At 39.4% G+C, this 22261-nt stretch overlaps 1 protein-coding gene across 1 annotated transcript in view; it reads left to right on the forward strand.

Annotated features, from left to right (window-relative positions):
• Positions 1 to 22261, forward strand: part of SLIT3 (slit guidance ligand 3) — a gene marked incomplete at its 5' end in the record, with an annotated part of 526167 nt that overhangs the window by 295872 nt on the left and 208034 nt on the right. The window contains one exon of the mRNA XM_082006257.1: positions 5799 to 5870. Within this exon, the coding sequence (XP_081862383.1) occupies positions 5799 to 5870 (72 nt within the window). The remainder of the gene's footprint in view (positions 1 to 5798; positions 5871 to 22261) is intronic.

The raw sequence follows: 22261 nt of genomic DNA on the forward strand, positions 1-22261 counted from the left end.
TTCAAAGAACCATCTATTACCATTTATGGGGCTTCCTTATCAATTTAATTTAAGGGTAAGGACTTCAGTTTGGTATGTGAGAAATTTTACTAGATGTATTGGTGTCACTTTCCTTTGAAATTTTAACATTCTCAAAGTTATATAAGGACTGGTTTGGAGGCTGGACAATAAATTTTAAGAGTCTCTAATTCTTACAGGTTAGTGAAGAACTTCAGTACTAGGATGTAAACTTTACAATAAAGCGATGGCATAGACCTGGAAGTTTGTATTAGAAAAAAAATTGAAAAGGTTGGGGGAAAAATGTCCCAACTGAGGTTCTTTTGCAGATATAATTAACAAGATTCTTTTTTTTTCCCCCTAACAACAATTCTATAGTAAGTTACAGTGAATTTACTTCAATGTGAAATGGCTATTGAAAATTCCTTTAAATACTTCAGTAATACAATACCTTTAGTATGGATACTTCTGGTTAAATATGCAAGTCTTTTATTAAGGAGGAAATGGCTCTTGCTTATCTCAGCTCTATAACAGTAGGTATCTAGAACAGTAGTAGAGTAATTTTGTATCTGTAACAGTAGAACTTTCTTAAATATGCAACTTTCTAACACTTCTTTTTATGCTAAACCTGTAAAATATGAAAACCAAAGAAATCTGAAAAGTATTTATTACAGTACTTGTTAATGCAAGTTTTTATTTAAATATTTAACTAGATTCTCCACAAAATATAGAAAGAGGTCATAGTAATTAAACTACTGTCACAGTATAATTAAAAACCAGATTAACACTTGAGCTCTGCAATGGCCTCGGTAGTGTTTGTAAATGGGGAAAAAAAAAATCCCTCACGGAAACAAATGAAGTACAAACCACTGATTATATAGTTTGTTATTGTGAAATGTGAGTATGGCTAATTGCGGTAAAAATATTAAAACCTTTTATATATGACGTCAGGTTAGTTGGTGTACTAGGAAGAAACGTTGCTAGTAATATAAATGTAGGTTTTAAATATTAACTAACTTTAATGTTAGTAAAAGTTTAAGTTCTTTTAGTTTTGGAAAATTTCACCCTGGATGAACTCAATTCCTTAATATATTAGAACAGTTTTGTTGGTTTTTGTGTTTTTGTTTTTTTTTTTAATCTTAGTAGCATGATAAAGTTTTATCAGCTTTGTTGCTGGGGATTTTTATCTCTCAAATGCATTTGAAAACTACATACTCCTTACTGTTGTGAGCTAAACCTCCAAGCCTCAGTATTTAAAGGATTGTTTCAAATGGCAAAAGAATATCAATATTGTAAAATCCCATTCCTTACAAATGTTATCTGAGATGTAACTCTCATGTGTGGTAGATAATGTGCAAATCTAAATGGGTAAGCCGGAGTTATACTCTGTCAGGGGAATTGTGCTTTAAACAGTTAAAATGGTGTCTTGGCCAAATCATGGACTGTCCAGTGATATGAATCTATTCAGCTGGAGCGTTATTTCTCATTTCGTAGAAAGGTGATTTCTGCCTAAGTTTTTTTCTTTAAAACTTGAATTTTCAAGATAGACAATGATCAATCAGTTGCATACAGTCAAATAATTTTCCTGCTTTTTAATAAAAACTGAGACTAGCTGTTGACTCATGGTTAGAGTCAGATTATAGTAATACATATGGCGTTACGTGTTATAGCTCTACCATATGAAAGATGCCTTTTTCTCCAAATAGTTTTATAAATACTTGCATTGCTTATAAGCATTTGTCTGTGTCACACTTCACCTAAATCCCATATACCCCTTCAGTATTTTCCTTGCCCGAGTGTTTTGGTCCATTCCACGAGATCTTCTGGTATTGCTCTTTGTGTCTCTTGGTATTGTCTGGTTGCTAATTGCCTGTCGCAGAGATCTCGGATCCCTGGAGCCTCTTAGGTGAGGTCAGAGTAGATAATTCAATCACACACGAGCTGCTGGGTTTCCCAGGCTGGGATCTCGGGCTCGCTGATGTTGGAGTAAGAACCCTTCTGACGGCATCACCGAGCCCAAGTCCAGAGCTTTGTGTCTAACGCGTGAGAGATTCGGCATTTAACCCAAACACTTTAACCCAAATAAAAGTTAGAGATCTACCTTACTTAGCAAAAGTGAGACAGAATTGGAAGTTCAAAGTTTGGTGGTGTTTATTTGTTCATGCCTTGCCTTGTAGCTCTTACAATGTGCCATACATATTGAATGGCTATTTCACACAGCTTGGTTATTGTGGTTTCATTCATCCTTTAGCCTCTTTTAAATATAGAGGCTCACTTTTTCTGCGTGAGAACCCTTCTTTTCTTCAGAGGCAATTGAATCACTTGTTAGTTTTAGGTAAAGCCTGAGCTTAGTGCTGTATTCATTCAAAAGGCAGGAGTAAATGGGGGTATAAAAAGCGACTTTGTCCATTTTAAAATTGTGCCTTGGATCTGAGTTTGTGTTGTCTGACCTTTCTCCAGTGTTAGATTATGCGATTGCATGCATAACATCCTGTTTGTAACACTGAGGAGAAAAAGATCTCCTAGAAAGGCTATGAACATTGACAAGTAGAGATGGCATTTAAATCTGGATAAATGCTTCTGGTGGCTGAGAGCATTTGTTAAATTCACCTGTAAACCTGGAGCAGCTGATCTGTCTCTCAGGTAGCAGTGCTCCATTCAGAAGGCAGTGATGAAGAAATGGGAGCAGTGTTGCATGTTCCTCAGGGAAATGTATGTGCCACTGTTCTGAAATACTTTTTTTTTTTCCCCTTGTTTTTAAAGTTGAATTTTTACTTTCTCTGCATATGATTAGTTTAATTCAGGTAAGATGTTCTTCTCAACAAATGTTAGGCATGTCTGTTCTGCACATTGAATAGCTACGTGCATAGCTTACCCACTTTGAGAATGTGATTTGGCTGCTAGCCCACATCACAGGATTTTTATTTTGTCTTCACAGGTATAAAAGTACGTGTTCAACACCTGTCTTTGCTTTTAGGCAAAGGCTTTACCTGAAGTTTTCTCAAAACTTTAAAACTAACACGTTTGCTTGGAATGAAGACATTGTTTAGACTTTAACCTCTCAAATCTCTAGTCTCTGCTTAACCACTCACCAGGGTGCTGTACAGATGCAATGAAACAGAATTTCCATCTTTACACGTAGAGAAGTGAGTGAGAAGGTGAAGGGTCTTAAAAACAGTCATGCCTAATTTTAAGACAACTAATAGTTCTATTCCTTCTGAGAAGAAATTCTCATGCTTAGTGTTAAACACAGATGTGAATGTTTTGGCGTGGTAGGTATCAGGAGATACGCAGCTATCACAGATACTGTGCAGGTTCAGTTTATGGGGCACACAGTAGCAGCATGTATCTGTAATGACTATTGTCCCTATTTACTGACTATCCCGCTACACATATATCTTTTGGACATCTAGAGGTTTCTCTTGTGGTCCTGTGGATTAATCACACAGACCAAACTTGGTGGTTAGCGCTAGCATGACCGGACCTAGCAAAATATGATTAAGATTGTCATTACACTTTTTCAACAAAAATCAATCCGTGAGAGTAGCAGTTTTAAAAAAAAAAAAAATACACCACTTATGAAGCCCTTTAATCAGAAGGCTTTGTGACTAGCACACGGGGTTTATTTGCTTATTTTAGTGTATTTGGCAGGAAAATCAATATTATAGTATAACTCAAATAAAATACGCAATATATAGTACTTCCCATAGAAGAAGAGAGGTGATTCTCAAGTTGCGCCTGCTTTCTCTTCGTCATGCTAGCATGTGCCAACTTTATGCTTAATAAAGCCAACTGAAGTGTAAAGTACTTAGTCATGCAACCAGCATGATATTTAACTCATTTTAAGTTTATTGCTCCTGAAATGCACCATCCTTTCTGTTTGAGCAACAAATTGATAGCAACCCACGCAACTAAACGGGGATCTCGGAAGAAGCCACTCAGCAGCCACTGGTCTTCCCAGCAGTCCAAAAAGACACAGTTTTTAGCATCTTTGCAAGGTGGCGGGAGAAACAGAGAGACCATAAATAAGTATGTTGTATATATTTATATACATATGTATATATACTATGCATGCAGTCTTAAGCTACAGAAAAATCCGTTTGGGATGATTGTGCATCCTGGTATCCGTCAGTATAGGAGACATCACTGAAGTTTTGACAAATTCAGCATGTTCTCCAAAGTTACAAGAGCTTTGAGAAACCTTAGCTAGGCTTTATGCTTGCTAAGCTTTTTAGTAGACCTTGTAGTGTGTATGGTTTTTTTATGCACTTTAAATCATAAAAACCATGATGTTCATCAAGACGAGGCTACATTACAGAAGATGTAGACTTCATATAGTCTTCAAATATATGCATATTCAAAATGTTTAATGCTAGCGGATCAAACTCAATCTTTAAAAGTGGTGCATAAAGATTCTATTTGCCCTTGCTTCCTTTAAACCTTTGTATTCTCTGTTGCTCTTTACCCCCAAGAGACTTTAGTTTGGTTTTTGTTTTGTAATTATACTGTAGTGCTCTGTCTGTGCTTTACTGTTGTGTAATAAAAAGTTGTGACAAATATCTGCTCAGACCAAAAATTAAGTACAGCAAAAAATTGGAAAGAAGTCGGTAAAACTATACAAATATATTATCCATGGGTGTAATATATTTGCTGCCTCTGCATATATATTTATTATTTTGTGATAGCAACCAGAAACTGCAACGTAATCTTGGTATCTTTGTTCATGATACTTCACACACACCGGGCAAATAGTCTCTGCCTCACCAGATCTAAAGTACATGCTGTGCAAAGAGCAGTATAATATAGAGTTGGGAGCCTGCATCTATTTTTTTATGGAATGCAGATATTGCACTTACACATGGGTACGTACATAATTTTATTTCTCTAAGTGTAAAATTTAAAGGATCAGATGTCAGAAAATGTAATCACTGAATTTTAAATTACAAAAGAGACAGATGTAGCTGTACTGCTGTATCCACGTATATTGTACAATATATTTAAATCATCTGTATGCAGGAAGACAAATGAGAGAACTCCACCATCCAAATATTAAATTACACATTTTGAAACAAAATAGTGTTTTAAGTGTACGTGTGTATAATGCTTTCTGTCACTGGATTGCTCTCCCTGATGCAGTTAGACAGAATCTGTAGTTAGTCAGAAATCTTTCAATAGAACGGGCTACCAGATGGGACCAGTAACAATGCAGAGAGGCATTGAACCACCACAGACATTTGGTGCTTAGAATAATAAAAAGACTATAAAATTAGATTAGTTGAGTCTAATTTGGAATTGGTATATTCCCTATGCACTCTCACAGCTCTTGGGCAGATAAAGGCTGGAGATTTAGTACTGTCAGGACAGAGGACTCCAACTTCCAGTAAAAGAAAAAAAGGCATTCTGGGAGGTCACGGAGGGCAGCACAGTGACCTGCAATGATTTACAGGCCTTTAGCTTAATGAAATTGTTTCAGTGACATGACGGTAAAAGCTCATAATGGATTGGATGCCCTAATGTAATGAAATTACTCCCTTCTGCCTTTAAAAAAAAAAAAAAAAAAAGGCGCAATTAATATTTACTGAGACCTGACAGGCTTCAGTGTGCGGTAGCGTGCAGCGCTGTCAGACAGCAGCGAGCAGAGCCAGAGCAGCGTGGCAGCCGAGCAGCCCCGTGCCGGGTGGCGAGCAGGCGCTGCGAGGGGGTGGAGGGACACCTCGGTGACGGGGAAGCCCCCAACCTGGCGCTCCGAGGCAGCTCTGCCCGTGCTGGCCAGCCTTCATCCTCTCCCTTCCTTTCTGCAGGCAACTGGACAACAACCAGATCAGCTGCATCGAAGATGGAGCCTTCCGAGCCCTGCGTGACCTGGAGATCCTGTGAGTTGACTTGGTGCCGTGCTGGGGCGGCGGGGGGGTGGCTCTCCCGTGCTGCAGTGCTGGGCGAATCTGGGGGCTTGATATCCTTCCTTCCCACCTCAGACCGGTGGGGTAGGTAGCCAAGTGAAATCTCACACTTCCCCCAGGCTGGGGTTACTGCTAATTAAAGCACAATAGACGACTTCTTTGCTGCCGCTATCGCTGTGCTCGCTGCTGCGTGGAACAGATGGGGTTCAGCAGTATTCAAAGTGCGTCCGATGTATGCTCTGCAGCCAGAAGCCTGGCCAGGGCTGCGTAATGTCAAGTAGCGGATAGGTAACAGGTTCGTGGGGAACAATATTATGAGATAACTGACAATTGCCCTAGACAAAAAGCTGTTTAAAAGGTGTTTGGTATGTAAGAGGGAGGAGAGACGGGCGTTTTGCAGTCTTGTTCAGTGCAGTCATTGGCTTTTGGGGAGGATCCTGCTCTGAGGGCTGAAATAACACCACGTTGTGCTCTTCATGTACCACAAACTTTACACATCAGCTGTTAAAGCTGCAGCACAGACCAAAGAAGAAAAAAAGGATTTGACAGCGAAAGCTGACTCTAACAGAGAAAAAGCACATTAGATTTAGAGCACCGTCATTGTAATGTAAAATCCAATATTACCCAGAACTCAGCCTCTGAGCAGATAATTTGCTTATTACTAATAGTTACTTGTTCACGTAGAGACTTTTTCTGGACTAGGTTTTGACTGTATGAACTGCTATAAAGCTTTCCCTGTTACCTGAAAGTTAATACTGCAAAGCTGAAAATGTAAATCATTGTTAAAGCACGCAGTCTTAAGCTGCAATGGAGAGGGAGCCGGGGGCGAACCCCTCCAAAATTCAAACCCTCAACATCTGAAGTGGAGTTACTACTGGTCCAGCACTGAAATGGTATACACTTAAATACAGCAGTGACGGCCTGCTCAAGCTGCTGAAAAGCTTGCCCTTAAATTACGTGGTATGAAACAGCAAATGGTAGATGGTTAAAGTAAGCATCTGCCTCACGCAGTCCTGGCACCTGGAGATTCAGCAGACTCAAGACACGGCCTTTGCTTCTGAGAACGGGCAATACAGCGGGCTTCATACAGTGCTGTGCCACGCGCCACAGTGGTTTTGAATATGCATATGATAAAGTTGGGAATTCTTCCCCAAGGGCTCTACCCACCTTGTACTGGTGCTCAAAGGAGTTTTGCCATCAGTTTCAGCAGAAGCAAGTTCAGCTTTCCGAGGGACCTGGGAGTGGTGGCTGTGCTTGTGTGTCTGTCCCAGTCATCTGAGATACCTTTGGCCCCTCTGTCTCCCAGACTGGGATATTGATACTCATCAGATAGTATTTGTTGCTCGTACTGAGCTAACAGCAGGTATCTGCAGAGTTTCTTATCTGGGAACTTATATTATCAAGAGTATTGTTTGAATTCTATATTAATAGCACTTTCAGGAAAAGTAATGTGTTACCACTATGAAGTTTTACTTGTCTGTGAGATTGAAAAGTCTACTGTGTGGTGAAAGAAAGGAAGAAAAGAAGAGGGGAAAAAAAACCAAAACACTCCTATACAATTGACTTTTTTTTTTTTTAATTTTTATTTTATGGACTGATTTTACATATTTGCAGCGAGTGAATCAGTCCTCCACTGACAGTAGACTGTGCTATAACTTTCACTAAAATAGGCTGGAGAATAAATGGAGCCTTTTTAGTAATGTACTGAGTTCTGCAGGCTCTGCAAAAGTTGCTGGGAATGCATTCCTTCTCCCCAGGATGTAGTAAATCTTGAATTACTGTATTTACCTCTCTGCTTTTAATTGGTTAATTCTGTGCCAGTTACTTGTGTGTGGGAGAAGAGGGGGATATATAAAATACTTGATAATAGGTTCTTTAATGCATTTTTAATTTTCAGCACAGACATACTGCTTTGGGAAAAAATCAATCAATTGTAAAAGTTGAGAAAATAAATTGATAATATCTATTTCTAAAGGTATTTTTCTTGCAGTCACAAAATGTGAGTTTTGTATTTCTAACCTAATTTGAATTTTTTTTCCAAGTTCTTCTCCTAGAGAAAGTTTGAGCCTTTAAATGTTGCTATCAAAATAAATTTGCTTAATGCCCCAGAGAATATCATATCTTCAGTTGTAAAACAGTCATAAATGTTAAAAAAATTAAGTGATTTGAACCATCAAAGAATATTAAAAGTGAAACCGAAGTGCATCACTTCAGAATCACTATATATTTTATGCAGATATATTTTAAGCTGTAATGCAATATGTAGAAAATATTTAATGATTCTGGCAAAAAATAATCTAATTATCTGTTTGAACAGTTTGCAAGGGTACCAAATAATATATTTCCTGTTTACCTCACTGCAGTCCTGTGACCTTTCTGATATCAAACATTTACATTTCTGCATCTTTTCTCTGCACATTTGCCTGTCTACAGAATTCTAAATTCTGTAGACAACTTGAGCCAGAGACAAAATGCTTAGTGTTACTCAAATAACTAAATTAAGAACACTGTCTTTAAAAGAACTTTGTTTTCTGGATTGCACTTTTCATTCACCTTGAATTCCTGAAAAAACATGAGCGCAAGGAGCTTGGTGATCTGGTAGATGTAGGAACAGAAGGAAGTTGTGCAGTTATCCTTCAAAATGAAGAGCACTCCACGGTCCATGTTCCTTATTTCTGCTTGTCAAGCAGTTTTCATTTGCTACTTTTTTTTCTTTTTCCTATGCTATGGATAAGTTCCCATACCAACAAATAGCAGAGAGGCAGAGGTGAAAACGCAACTGAAATTTGTGACTAATTTCAGTACCTGACGTGGTGCCATGAGTTGCTAACTCCAGTGGAAGCTTGGCTCGGACCGAGGCACTGCCCGCCGCTCCCAATACAAACACTGTCTTTTGATCACTTTTTTGTTTATGAGCTTCCGTGTTTCAGATGTCTCAAAAAGTGTCCCTGATCCCGTGATCTAACCACTGTAGACCTTAATGCAGGCGCCAAGTGCTACTGGAGACTCTTGAGTTTTGGGTTAAAAAGCTGCAAAAGTGTCAAGTACAAAGTGCCTTCCGTTGGTTGTCTTTGCCCCTGCAGCAAGGTGAAGATAATGCCTGAGAAATGACACGCAGAAATGACATGCTAACTTAAATGTCCTTTCTTGGTAGTTTTGCATTGGGGCTAATTTTGTTCATTTTTGCATCAGATTTTCTGTACGGCTTCCCACGAAGGTTTTGTTTTTAATCTGTTGAGAAAAATAAGGATTTTTCTTGTTGACATACTTCCTTTTCCCCTTCTTGTGAGACAATAAAGCATATTTCAGTGGGTTTGTTCTTGCATTCCAACACACAGAAAGGTGTGTGCAACCACTGAAACAGCAAGAAAATGTAAATGGGGCATGTATTTGTAAACAGGTGGCGAAAGTTATTAACTAACGTATGACCTGTTGGAATAGAAATGCGCAGAAAAGTTGAAAAAAAAAATGGTGTGAAACTTCCACTAACTAAAGTGTCATTTTTAGTAGGGGTAGATGTTCTGCTCTGCTTAATTTTTAGTTATGAGAAATATTTATTAGTGTAGCTGTAAGCATCTTTGCAGACTACAAAAAAAACCCCTCAAAAACAAACAAAAAAAAACACCCCAAAGAATTCTTCAAATTAATTGTCCAGTGTTCCTTGTGGTGTGTGGCAATACGATGTTCATATCCTTTGTAGATTAGAAATTAGTTCATAGCTTTATTTCCAAATGTCCAAAATTACGAAGCATAGGAGATAAAGCTCTTTCAGAGCTCACAATTTCACCTTCTAGTCTCTTCACGAATAAAAGGAATTAATTTCAAGGTGGTTCAACAAGCTCAGTCAAACTGGATAAACAATATTGAGTGAATGAGCATGCTATTGTCATTAGACTGGAAGTGCTGAACAATACTTGCATTTTTAGGATCTGTATATCAGTAAGAGACAGCATTCAGTTTAGCAAAAAACCCTTTTAATTTATTTGTTATTGTTTTGCCTCGCCGGAGTAGCTCGAGAACTGTGTGGTGGCATGACAGTTGTGCCATGTGGACAGGACAGAAAGAATTATGAGTCACTGTTGGCTACTTAGGTGGAGTGTTTTCCTTGTTTTATATTGTAAAAGCTGTTTTTCCTCCTACTTTATAATGATAGCCAGAGGGACTGGAGCTTGAACATATTTCGTTCGTTGCAGATTTTCTGTAAAAAAATTTCCCAAGCCCAAAAGATTTTACCATGCCAAGAGCTAATCCTAGGAGGACCGTGGCTAGTATTCTATTAGAGAAGACAAATGACCTCTTGCTGTATAGAGCTAGTACGGAATGATTCGGGGTTTTCCTTGCTGTTAGTCATATTAATTGTTGTAGGTCTTTGATATAATACCTCTGTGCCTGAAAGTCCTCTCTCCTGAGTTTCACCTGCTTTTTGAAATGAATGAGCCCTGACTCTGTCACTGAGTCTGTAGCAACAAAATACGCACGCAGGAATCCGCCATTCAACTCCGGGCGCTTTAGTGTGAAAAATCATGGTAACTCACCTACAAGTAATAGTGAAGAAGTGCAGGTACAGTCACCCAAATATCTACAGCAATTTTAAGCTGGAACCTCAATTCCAAATGAGCCCTAAATATTTTATTAAAAAAAAAAAGGTCCTTTTTTCAGATTGTAAAATGTAAACATAAATGAAAACACACCACCCTTCTATCCCAAAATCCTAAACTGAAAATAATAGGATTATTAGAAATTAAAATTGTTCTAGCAGTGTTTGAATAGAACCCTTTCTCCCCACACGTTTCTGCCTCACTCTTCTTCCTGCTCCACGATAAATCCCAGAAGCACACAGCTACAAGTGCCGCGCGCTGGTTCCTTTGGAACTCGCATTCGGCACCGAGTCGTGTTCTGCGGGACAGAGCACGATCTGTCAGACCAGTTGCAGTCTGCATCCGCCAGTTCTTCCGTACGCTGTCTGACACTTCCAGTCATCGCAAGCATTTTACAAGTGGAATAGGGTTATTCATGCTTTCTTTTTTCAATCTGATACCGGTGCTTTTACAAGGACTGTGTTTCATAAAAAAATTTAATAATCTTTGCAATTTCTCATAGAGATGTCATGAATGAGTGTGCTTAGAATACACGCTCCCTTTTGTCCTAGCAAACTTTTAAGAACTTTTCTGAATATGCATCGTTATTTTATGCTACAGCCAGGATTTAATTGTTCCTGTGGTTGCTTCTGCATGCTGAACACTCAGCTATATAGTCAGTTTTACTTATTTGCAAAATGCTATTCTGGGCATATCTTAACTAGATAGAAGATTTTTATTTGCTTTCCCAACCTGGAGAGGCAGGGAGCGAAAGTCATGACATAATTCTAAATATATGAGATGTCGTTGCTTAATGAAAGCCTGAAAATGACACATAAATGTGATTTTCCCATGTTTTGCTGGAAATTATGATTGGTTGAGGCAATCAGGATCAAATTCGAACCCAGTAAATTGTGTTCCTATAACTGATATCAAAATACCTAAATACAATAACGAAAATGAGATTTCTATTTAAAATGTTGTGCATAGCTGTTTTACTTACTCATACTTGAGTACAGTAAAATTAAAATTATTAGGTTTTGTGGTGGGAGGTTTTTTTATTTTTTACCCAAGGGTATATGTTAGCTCAAATGCATGTAAACGAATAAAACAAATTTAAAATCTTGATTTCATCAGTCAGCATGTACATAATCTATGTCATAAAACCAAAACTGAACGGAGTAACTATTGGCAGTATATAAATAGTTGAAGTATCTACCAGTTAGGTGAAAAACAGAGAGTTTGGCTTTTCTGAAAGTAACCCCAGTTTTCCGTGTGGAGCTTGTATCACAGGGAATCAAGTTATGCTAGAGGAAGAACAAAAGTCGTTTTGGCAATTGAGAAATGGTGCACCCAGTGTATAGAGGTATCAGCAGACAAATTATAATTTCCATTCTTCTTTACTCCATTACTTATTAGGCTGTCCTGTAGTTTATACCCTTCCCATTCTTCCTGCCTCCTGTATCGCTGTAGGTCTTTAAGGGAAGGAGAAATGCTGCTGAAGAACCTGGCTGCTGCTCTTACAAGGTTTCTGTTAGATAAATCATCTGGAGATAAGATTAACTACAGAAATGCCTTTTTCTAGAGAAATTTTAGAAATCTACTGCACCCCCAATGGTCCCTAGTGAATTGAGATGCACAGTCAACATAAAGAATTGATGGAGGAAAGATGGGGTGTTTGTGTGATTGCTCGATAAGAAGTATTTTTATTTGCTGACACATGTCGGTGGGAGATCTGGTGTCATTGCTCAAGATATGGAAATGAAATCTGAGATAGTCTCTCTTCTATAGCATATTACAAAATGTGAGGTTGGAAGTACAGCAGAGTGAAAGGAACACTATCCAGATGGCACCGTGGTGACAGGCTTTATATCAAAGACCAGCTGAGATAAAGTAAGAGCGGGCAAGAGAGGGCCTCTGAAAACCACTGATGCCTGTTACAGATGTAATGTAACTCTCTTTATGGGGAGAATATATTTGCATAAATTCATTGATCAATGATTTTGCTAATCCTGCAGTATTCCAGGCATGTCCCAGCAAATTGATGAACATTTCTATCAATCCTCAGTGCGGATGCCTAATTATATTACATATTTAGAAAAGATGGATTTTTCCCCTCCTGGAGCATATGTAGTAGTTGAATGCTGTGCTCATTCTCCTTTCCTGCTCCCATTAGGTTGGAGGGTTTTTTTCCCTTTAAGAATAGCCTGGAGCCATGCAGGCTGCAGAACTTATCAAGATAAGAGCAGTGCCAGGTTAGAATTATTAGTTTCATGAATCACTGACCAATATGTTTTTTGAGGAAGCCTGGTTTTATGGCTTGTGTAGTGTAAGCCCTTTATTGGTGCTGCAGTCCCTGCTCCGAGAGACTCCAAAGTCAAAACTCCAGGAGACACAGAGATTTCTGGCAAACCTCTCTCCCATGATATTAATTGTTTCATTTGCATGCTCTGCTCATCTTGTGACCTGCCCTCCCTCCCCTTTGACTAATACAGTTTCTTCGTCAGTAATATAAAAGATGTAGAACAAGCATTTTGACTGTTGAAAGTCAAATGAATGTGAATGACTTAATCCAGAGGACACTCAACTGTATATTTAATGCAGATGTGCGGCTCAACACCTTAACCAAAAGCTGAACTGAAGACTATGATGGGACTAAAACTCCTTGCAGATAAAGCTGAGGTGATGACAGAGTTCTGAGGGAAAGTAACAAGTTCAAGGTAGATGAGTAGTCATTTTATGGCGTAATTTGCTATTCATTGTTTATGACTCCCCAAAGGAGCTGGATGACGATACTACGGTAGCTGGATGTAATCCTATTGGCATTAATAAGACCTCTTTGGCTGGGGGAGGAGACTGTGTGCCTGTGTGGTACAGGTTTCCGTGATACCAATATCAAATATACCGGGACATACTTAGCCCTTCTGTGACACCGTTTGAGGTCCAAAACTGCGGGTGGATGTGGGACCTCCTGCTTGCTCTGGGGTCAATCACCACAACAGCAAAAAAATGATGATTTAAAAAAATGTTTCAACACACATAATGGTTACCTTCTTTTATTCTGTGAGCAATTAAAGGTATCATTTATGACCTATAGGGGTATAAATGGTTTGTCTTTTTCAGAGGTTGCTTTTGTGTCCCCCTGCTGTGCTGGTAAGAACACCACAGACAAAGGCTATGCGCTGTAGCCAGTCTTTATACAAGAGAGGACTCAAAAGCCTGGTTTCTCTGCAAGAGAGAGTAAAATTACAATGGGAGCTCTGCATACCAGGATTGTTGGTCTACTACTTCAAGCATCGTGTCAGATGCTTGAAGTGTCAGATATTTAACCTTAGGCTGTAGCTGCTGGGATCGGGGGACTATGCATTACTTGTTATTAGCATTATCCAATATTTTTAGCTGGGACAATGATATTGTATCTATAGTAAACTAGAAATCAAAACAGTAGTATGCAGATAGCTAGCTTGCAAGTGAAGTAGATACATTATATCTGCACCTGGATAAAAATACATAAGTAGAAGCTTCTTATGATCTAAAAATCAAATAGTCTCTTTTTTTCCTGCTATTCACAAGGTTATGCATATAATGCAAGTATATATCTGTGTAAGCATATATGATGAAAAGAGCATGTATGTTATGGTTAAATCAGGAAAAATAATTTTTAAAATTTTAAAAAGAAACGCATCTGATTAGTAGTGTAAATTAGACTTTCTTTATATAGCATATTCACTTTTGTGTTTTAAGAAAAAAAATGAGAGCTGCATTAAGGATGGAAGTATGAAACAATTTTAAAGTAATTTGAAGCCAAATAATCGCAATTTCTATGTTAATTTAGATAACATGAAATTGCTTCATTTATGATAACTGGTTTGATACTTTTGAAGTAGAACTGCATTTGTTAAGTTTCTGTTTTGGGGTGAATAATCCAAATGCATTGTTTTAGTATGTATGAGTGATGGATGGCCACAATTAGGACAGCCGCAGATCCTTCGAAACAAATCTTAAAACACTGTAAAGTCATACAAAATCTTTTGTTGTGGCATACCATGTTGCTCTTGAGTATTTTAGAGATACCTCAGAAAATAGCTTGGTCAGTTGAAAGAGCATCAAGTGAGGTGGCTACATAAAACCATGGAAAGAAACAACGAACGGTACTGCCTTTTATTTTTAAAAATTGCACACATCCCTCTTGTCTTCACAGTGCTAGGTGGCATGAGATATCTGTGGTTTGCAAGTGCCAGGCTGTGGCTGAGATTGGGATTTATTTGAGGGTAAAATAGAACAGGACATTGCGGAACACTAGTTGATGGCTGTGATGAAGGGATGTAGGAGCGTATACTGAACAAGGTTTTTGTTCACCAGATTCGTAATTTACATTTGCTTCTGCATCTTTTGTCATTAGAATCTTAGATTGTGTCTATCACCAAAAGTGCTTTTTGGGAAGAAGGGAGGGTGGGAAAGCAGATCCTGTTCGTGGCTTTCAGCTCTGGACTTGGCTACTGTGATCGATAAATTGCCGCAATGCAGCATCGCTGCGACGACGCTTGAAGGCCGCCGAGAAGCCCCTGTTGGTGCAAAAGGAGGTTGCGGGCTGGGCGGGCTCTGGGGAGGGGGATAGTCCACCCCGCGAGCACCCAAGCTTCCTACTGGCTCCTTGGGCAATTTCAGTGATGTCTTAAAAGGGTTGGGTCCATTTTATCTGCGAGACACCCCGTCTTCCCATCCACAGCTAGGGCATTAGAAATCAGGTGAGGCACTTCAGCCAATACTTAGGCTGAAACAGTTAGGACAGACCATCCACAATGGCAGTTACGTTTTATTTTGTACGCATGCAGATATTACAGGGAAACAGCCATGCATGGAGAACAGTTGACTCCTTTTATTTAGCTGCTACTTGTGCTTGTAGAATGTTCCTGAACAGATCATGAGTGCTTCGAATTTTTTTCTGTGTGCATTTTATTTTGCATTTTTCACTCTGTGGACTGAACGCAAATGAAACACTGTGAGTATTTGCTATTCAAATTATTACGGTTTCTTAGCTGTATTGCATACGCATGCATGAATATAAGCAGGTATTGCTGCTTCTCATGGGCAGGTGGTGTTTGGGAGAAGCTTAAAAATTGGGAAAATAGGCGTTCTTAAACATATTGACCTTTTTCTTGTGTGATGCACGCAAGCGCTGCCTAATGTATTATTAAAAGAAAAACTCAATGTTTAATTCCTGATGGAAAGCAGATCCCTTTCCAGCTTCACCAAGAAACACGTAATTGCCCTTGTCTAGGAACCGCGTGTTGTCTTTGTTCTTTCAAAACATTTCTTTTCTCTATAAACGTAACTTTTCCTTGACAACTGTTCATACATGCAAATCTAAATTCACAGAATGTGTATGTCACACATTCCCTATTTCACTCGTGGATTTATATTAGTCTGCATACTAGCCTTAATTTCCAGCATCTATGCGTTGCAGGCAGGGGCATCACATACTGTTAGAATATAAAATTATTCCACAAATATGGACTGCGTCTCTTGCATTTTGGGGTGGCAATTTTGGCAGAAGAGGTGAAGTTCCCTCTTTAAAAGATTTGCTGCTTTTCCTTCCTCTGCTGTCAAAAGCTGACAATTGCCTTTGCGGTTCCATGCCACTCCGCATCTGTTGCCATGTTGCCGGAGCTATGAAAGATCTCCTCCCGCTGCCCTCTCCGGTGGGAATGCCAGGGGCCATGCCAGTGGCCTTGGGAGCCGAGGGGCAGCTGAACTGAAATCAGGGGGGCTGCTCTGGCAAGAGGAATAAGGGGCATAATTTTGCCTGCAGGGCCTGGTAGGTCTGCCATCTGAGGGAGATGGAAACCAGGGGTTCTGGCAGCCCACTCTCCCTGCGTGCCAGTCGCCTGCGTCCTGAGAGGCTTTTGTAAACCCTTGTGCCCTGACACCCAGACACTCAGGCTAAACTGCTGCCGGTGCCATTCCTATTCATCGTTACAGTGATACGCCTCAAGCAGCTGTCTGCTGCACGCGTGGGGCGTGCCAGCTCGCCCCTCCTGTGGTCCTAGCGGCCAGCGGGGGACTTGCAGGGACCCGCAGTGCCGCATTGCGGCAGCTGATGAAGTGGCAACAGGCTGGCACAATGACCGTCCCAAAGAGATTGAATATTGTCACATAGCCCCTTACAATGGAAGCAGAAGTCCATTTTTTGTCACTTTCTCTAGCTCTGAAAAGACAACTAATTTCTATCTGCCGCTTGCAATGGCTTTTCTGTTCCTGGGTGTGTTACACCAACAAGTATGAAAAGGATGTGTTCATTATGGTAGGGAAGTCTGTCAAAATAGAGGCTTTTACCGTAAGGTTATAGCATGAGGGTTGCAGTGTGCTCACGAAGGGACAAATTAAAACACGGTTTTCAAGAATGATGCTGTTCCTTTCTGATGCGAGTTTAATCAGTTTCTTTAGAATTTCTTTTGGTGGAGTCCTGTGAGAAAGCCTCAGCACTCAGCTGACACTGCTGCAACCTTTTACCTTGGAAATCTTCATCATTAAATGCCTTCAGCCTGAACAAATAGCAAAAGTTGCTTGCTCCTTTCAAACTAAAGAGTTGGACTGTGTTAGTTTGAATTGGATTACGTTTGTAAGACTGCTTTCGCTTCAGAAAGGACTAAACAGAAAGAAGTGTTCAGGCAGGAACCTGAGAAACCATTTTATTTTGCTGAAGTACTGATGCATCAAAGTTAAGGTTTGTATGATCTGACTCTGTCTTGCTGATTCTTTTTCATCCTTTCCATAAATACACTCTGATAGGCTTTCAGACCTCTGTATGCATTGAGAACCCAATCTAGTTTCCATTGATTTTGGCAGGAGTAGCACAGAATCCATACACTACAGCACCTGACATGCATGCAGTTGGGTAATACCAAGAGCCATACTTAATAAGAGACACCTCTGTATAACTGGGGGGGGGGGGGTGGGGTGGTATAAAAGCTTATCTACTTAACAATTAATTGATATTAAAGTAATACAACTCTATTGTTAATTTAATTATGTTAATTCATTGAACAAGATATTTTCAAATGAATCTACAAAATAAAATTTAGGTGAGTTGAAATTGAATACAATTATATTTTCAATTGCTGTGACTCCTTTGAAAATCCGTGCCTAAACAAATAGATTGCAAGGACTAGATTCACTCCCTGCTGAAATCATAACAGGATTTGTACTGACCAGTGGACATTGGTCTGGGTATTATGATAATTGGACTTGTTCCCAGTGGTTCTAGGCAATAATGTCAGCCCTGGAAATTGGGTACCACAGAGAAACATCAAAACCACCCTGATGATGTAAAACATTTATTTAGTGTTTGCAGAAATACTTTTTTTTTCTCTGAGTCCGAATACTTATAGGAAGTTATGGATGTAATTGGGAGTTAGAGCCACAGCAGTCGTTCCCAATACAAAGTACTCAAAAATGTGTAGCCTTTGGGCAAGGACTTGAGAAAATTTCTTGATTTAAAAAAAAAAAAAAAGTAAAGGCAGTGTTTCTTGTGATATTTTTGAGTTTAGAAAAATAACTCCAATATTGGAGAATCCTTAGTTTAAAAATAAAGCAGTAGCAGAATAATTTCAGCCTGCGTTCTTTTGTCTTTGCACCAATGCTTTTATAACTAAAATTTCCATTCAGGCTGGATGACATGTGAATGACATTCTTGGCTTAATATCTAACAAACTCCACAACCTAAATGAACTGTGTACCCTCCGTCTCTGTATAACTTTTATTATATTTTATTTTACCTTACTTTGGCTTAGCTCAGCTTACTTTATTCTTTTCTATTATTCTATTTTCTACTTTATCTTGTTTTAGCATATCTTATTTATTAGCCTGTCAGTATAAGTAAATAAGTTCAGGTATAATGATATGTATGTGCACATACAACATAAATGCAGGGCTGAAGATAACACTAGCGAGACTTCCGCATCAGTCACCAGACATAAATCACCAGAATCCTTAATTTTGCTCCCACTTGTATACATACAGCAACATAATCTTTGATTGTACAGGCCCATGTGATTTTTTTCCTGGCCTCTTTTACCCGCTTGCGCTGATTCCTAGACCCAGTCTCTTTACCCAGATAGCTTCCCCAAGCGTTCTCATAGCTGCGGGTCCTGTCTTTCCCTCTCCTCTGCTCTTAGCCTCAACTCCTGACCTTGCTGGTCCCAGAGACTCCAGCCAAGGCACAGCCAGTGTCTAGGGAGAATTAATGCAGCAATTACAGGACTTAAGTTAATATGCCCTAAAATTATGGCTACAGGCAAATTGCCCCGGTTCTTGCTGCATGACAAAACAGGCATTTTAAAAAAAGAATTTGTTATTACAATAACCCAGTTTCCCCAAAGCCTGATGTTTTTGAAAGTAATCTCACTCCTTCAAGGGGGGGAAAAAAAAAAATCTGCCATAAACATCTGGCCTTTATAATAAGCTTAAATAGTTAAAATCTGACAGTTATATGCAAATTAAAATCAGCCACAGAATGGGAAGAATCAGGCAATTGTAGCAGTAAACACTGCTGGCAGTTTTGTGCATAATGCCATGCTAAGCCTATTTATTTTATTTTTTCATACATTTCTAAAAAGAACATTTTCTTTCCTCTGTGTCATTGAGACTAGTCATATTTCTGATGTCAGCTTCCCAAGTTAACAATGCTAGAGCTTCTCATGTTGCCGTGATGAGAACATTTGTGAACACATCGGCCAAAGACTAATACCAGAACAGAAACCACAAATTGGCAACTAGTTATTTTTATTTATTTCAGTGAGGTTTATGTGTCACCTGGAGACTATTTAGAAGATTATTTGCCTGGGCTAACATTGTGTTTAAAAATAGCACTTGTATAGGGCCAACTCATTTTAGAGTTGGGTACAAATATTGAGACAAAACCCCAGCTGTTACTGCTTTTGCTGCTAATTTGAGGTGTCAGATCAGAGCTCTACTGTTGTATGTCAGTGAATAAGGCCCCTTGTGAGATCATTATGTTTTCTAACAGTTGAGAGTAATGGATTAATCAGTGCAGCATCAGTTGCTTTCATTATATGCCCACACGGTAGTTGTGTGCTTTAACTTAAGCAGTCCGCAAGGAGATCAAAGGGTTGGGTGCAAGAGGCACTCAGGACTCACCAAAACTCTGAAGAGATCCAGCTGAGTTTTGGACCTTGCCTAATGAGCAAATCTTGGATGCCTTGAAAGGCGAGGGCGAGGACTGTGCTCAGTGCTGAGGGTTAGAGTGCCAAGGCCATTTTGCTTTTTCATCGGAGGCCATGAGAAGCAGTAAATATTTAATTTCATGCAAATTCTTTCTGGCCTGTGTGAAAAATAGCTCTTTACAGCTATGGAAAATATAGCTCCTTTTACCCTACAATCTCAAAGTTAATTACAAACATTAATTATGGCAGTGTATAAAATTCAAGTCTTGGTTTTATTGCTAAAAATAGGTTTAGATTAACTTTTTGGAATTGGTAAAATGCCCCTGCTGGTAGTTATATTAGGTGGTACGTAAGGGCTGGAAGGGGTCTGAAGTTGTCGTCTGTTGTCCCTAGGGCAGGACCAGCGAGTCCCATGCCATTCCTGCCAGGGATTCACTTAGTCTTTTATTACAGGCTTCCACTGCTGATGGCTGCACACTCTGTAACAGCTCTTTTCTGTATTTTCCCTGTTCTTATTGTAAGAAACATTTCCCCTATATGTAACCAAGATTCCCCTTTCTGAAATTTAAACCTGTTACTGCTTTGCCTAACACTTGCTAAATACAAGGAACAGAGAATTTATTTTCCCTTTGCAATGGCTTTTTATGTAGTTGAAGAGAGGTTTAAAAGTAAGTGATATGAATTTGCTAACGTAGAGTTCTAAGGTTTTGTCACTGTTAGTGTTAGATTTTGCTCCTAATGGAGTCACCCAAATTGATGTTTCATCTCTAGTATTTCAGACAGATCTCAAGATCCTCCTCTTTATGTGTATAAATACTGATGGAGATGTCTTATCTTGCACGGACTCAACAGTTTCGGTCCACATGTACCCTGTGAAAAGATTCCTTCACATATTTTTATTTACCAACACTCTGCGCTCCCCCAAAGCTTTGGGGTTTTGGAGACGTTGTCTTTCTGTCACTGCCGGGGCTGGACTGTTGTGTTCCCTTCTGAGCTCCACTGGCAACTTGGGGTGAGCTACTCAATTGTTTTTTTGCAAGAGTTCACCTGCTTCTGAACAGAAATAACATCATCAAGACAACTATTTATACAAGAGGCATAATTATGCTTGGAGGTGCCTTGGTCAAGTCTTAATAAGTTTTCCAGTCTCATTTACTGGATGTATAGTTGCACCTGGAAACCATGGCAGTTGTGGGAGAAGCAGTAATCGGAGAGTATGGCAGTAATTCACTCTTGGGAATGTTACAAGGCTGCAGATGCACCATTTGTGGCTATCCATTGCATCCACATAGATAATAATCTTGCATTAGGCCCAATTACATGGTGTTATGGCCACACAACACACGGATTACATACGCAGCCAAGGAGCACGCTGTGATAAAGCAGTGGTGTAATTGAAGGAGACAGAAGGAAATGTTCGACTTGTTAGTGCTACCAGCGCTGTGGTGCCCGATACGGCTGTTCCCCACCAGCCTTGCCTGTTTGCTTTTCTGCTCCGTTTCAAAGTCTCACTTTCAAAACATAGGTTTATCACAGTGAGGTCACTCAGCATCTTGTTCCTTCCAGTGTGTTGAGAGAGTTTTGAGCAGGAAAAGGAAAGGAACATTGTTGTTTAACTTAGATTGAAGCCCATAGACGCATAGAAGTATGTGCTGCCGGATGAGGACTGTTGTTTGCAGGATTCCTGCTATCAGATCATGTGTGTTAGAAGCCTGTGAAGAATCTCTAGGACCCAAACGTAAAAGGCGTTCAAAACCAGAAATACAATAAATGAGCTGGTGCCTTTTCAGATCTCTTTCTCCGTTTACCTATCAGTAAATGAGTCCGATTTAAAATTCTAACTGAGAATTTTGCAAATGCTGCAATGTCCCGTGATCAGCCACGTGTGACACATAAGCAAGCGTGGCACGCATCAAAAATGTGAATGGCCAGCACAGCAGACTTCTGGTAACTATAGTAGATACTTACTAAGGCTTGGGGAAAAGTGTTAATCAAAAATTTAATCTACCATATAATTTCTCAATTTGATTAGTTGTTTGTGCTAATCATCTGCAGAAACGGAATGTGAAAGAAAATCAGTCTCCGTTACTGTCAAAAAACAAAGGACGTCTTCAGCATCCGACGTGTTCTCCCCTTCCCCTTTAGTTTTAATCCATTCAGATTGTAAACAAGAAGCATCGCTGTGGGTATTGTACTGATGCACAGCTAGTAATCTGTGTACATTATGAAAATGCCTTTTACTTAGAGAAACGGACATTTGCGTGGTGGTTTTTCCTTTTGCCAGTGGTAAAGTAAGATACCATAACTGTTTTTAAGCTGGGATGGAGCAGGTAGTATTGTCATCAGTGTTAGTGTTTAACAAAAACCCCAACTTTTCTATGTATTTTCCCACTGGGAATGTGACTGGAAAACATTAAGAGATTTACTATTTTACAATGTACCTATTGAAGTACAAACTGAAGAAGTTAAACCGTTAATTCTGTTATATTATATAACTTTTTCTGACATCATTGCCAGAAGATCCTTTGGGTTCATGTCTAGTACTTAACTGGAACAGAGCGGGTAGCTGCATTGTAATGAAACCAGGCATTCTGATATTCAT

The sequence above is a fragment of the Phaethon aethereus genome, assembly GCF_964289735.1.
Source record: "Phaethon aethereus genome assembly, chromosome: 14".
Lineage (NCBI taxonomy): Eukaryota > Metazoa > Chordata > Aves > Phaethontiformes > Phaethontidae > Phaethon > Phaethon aethereus.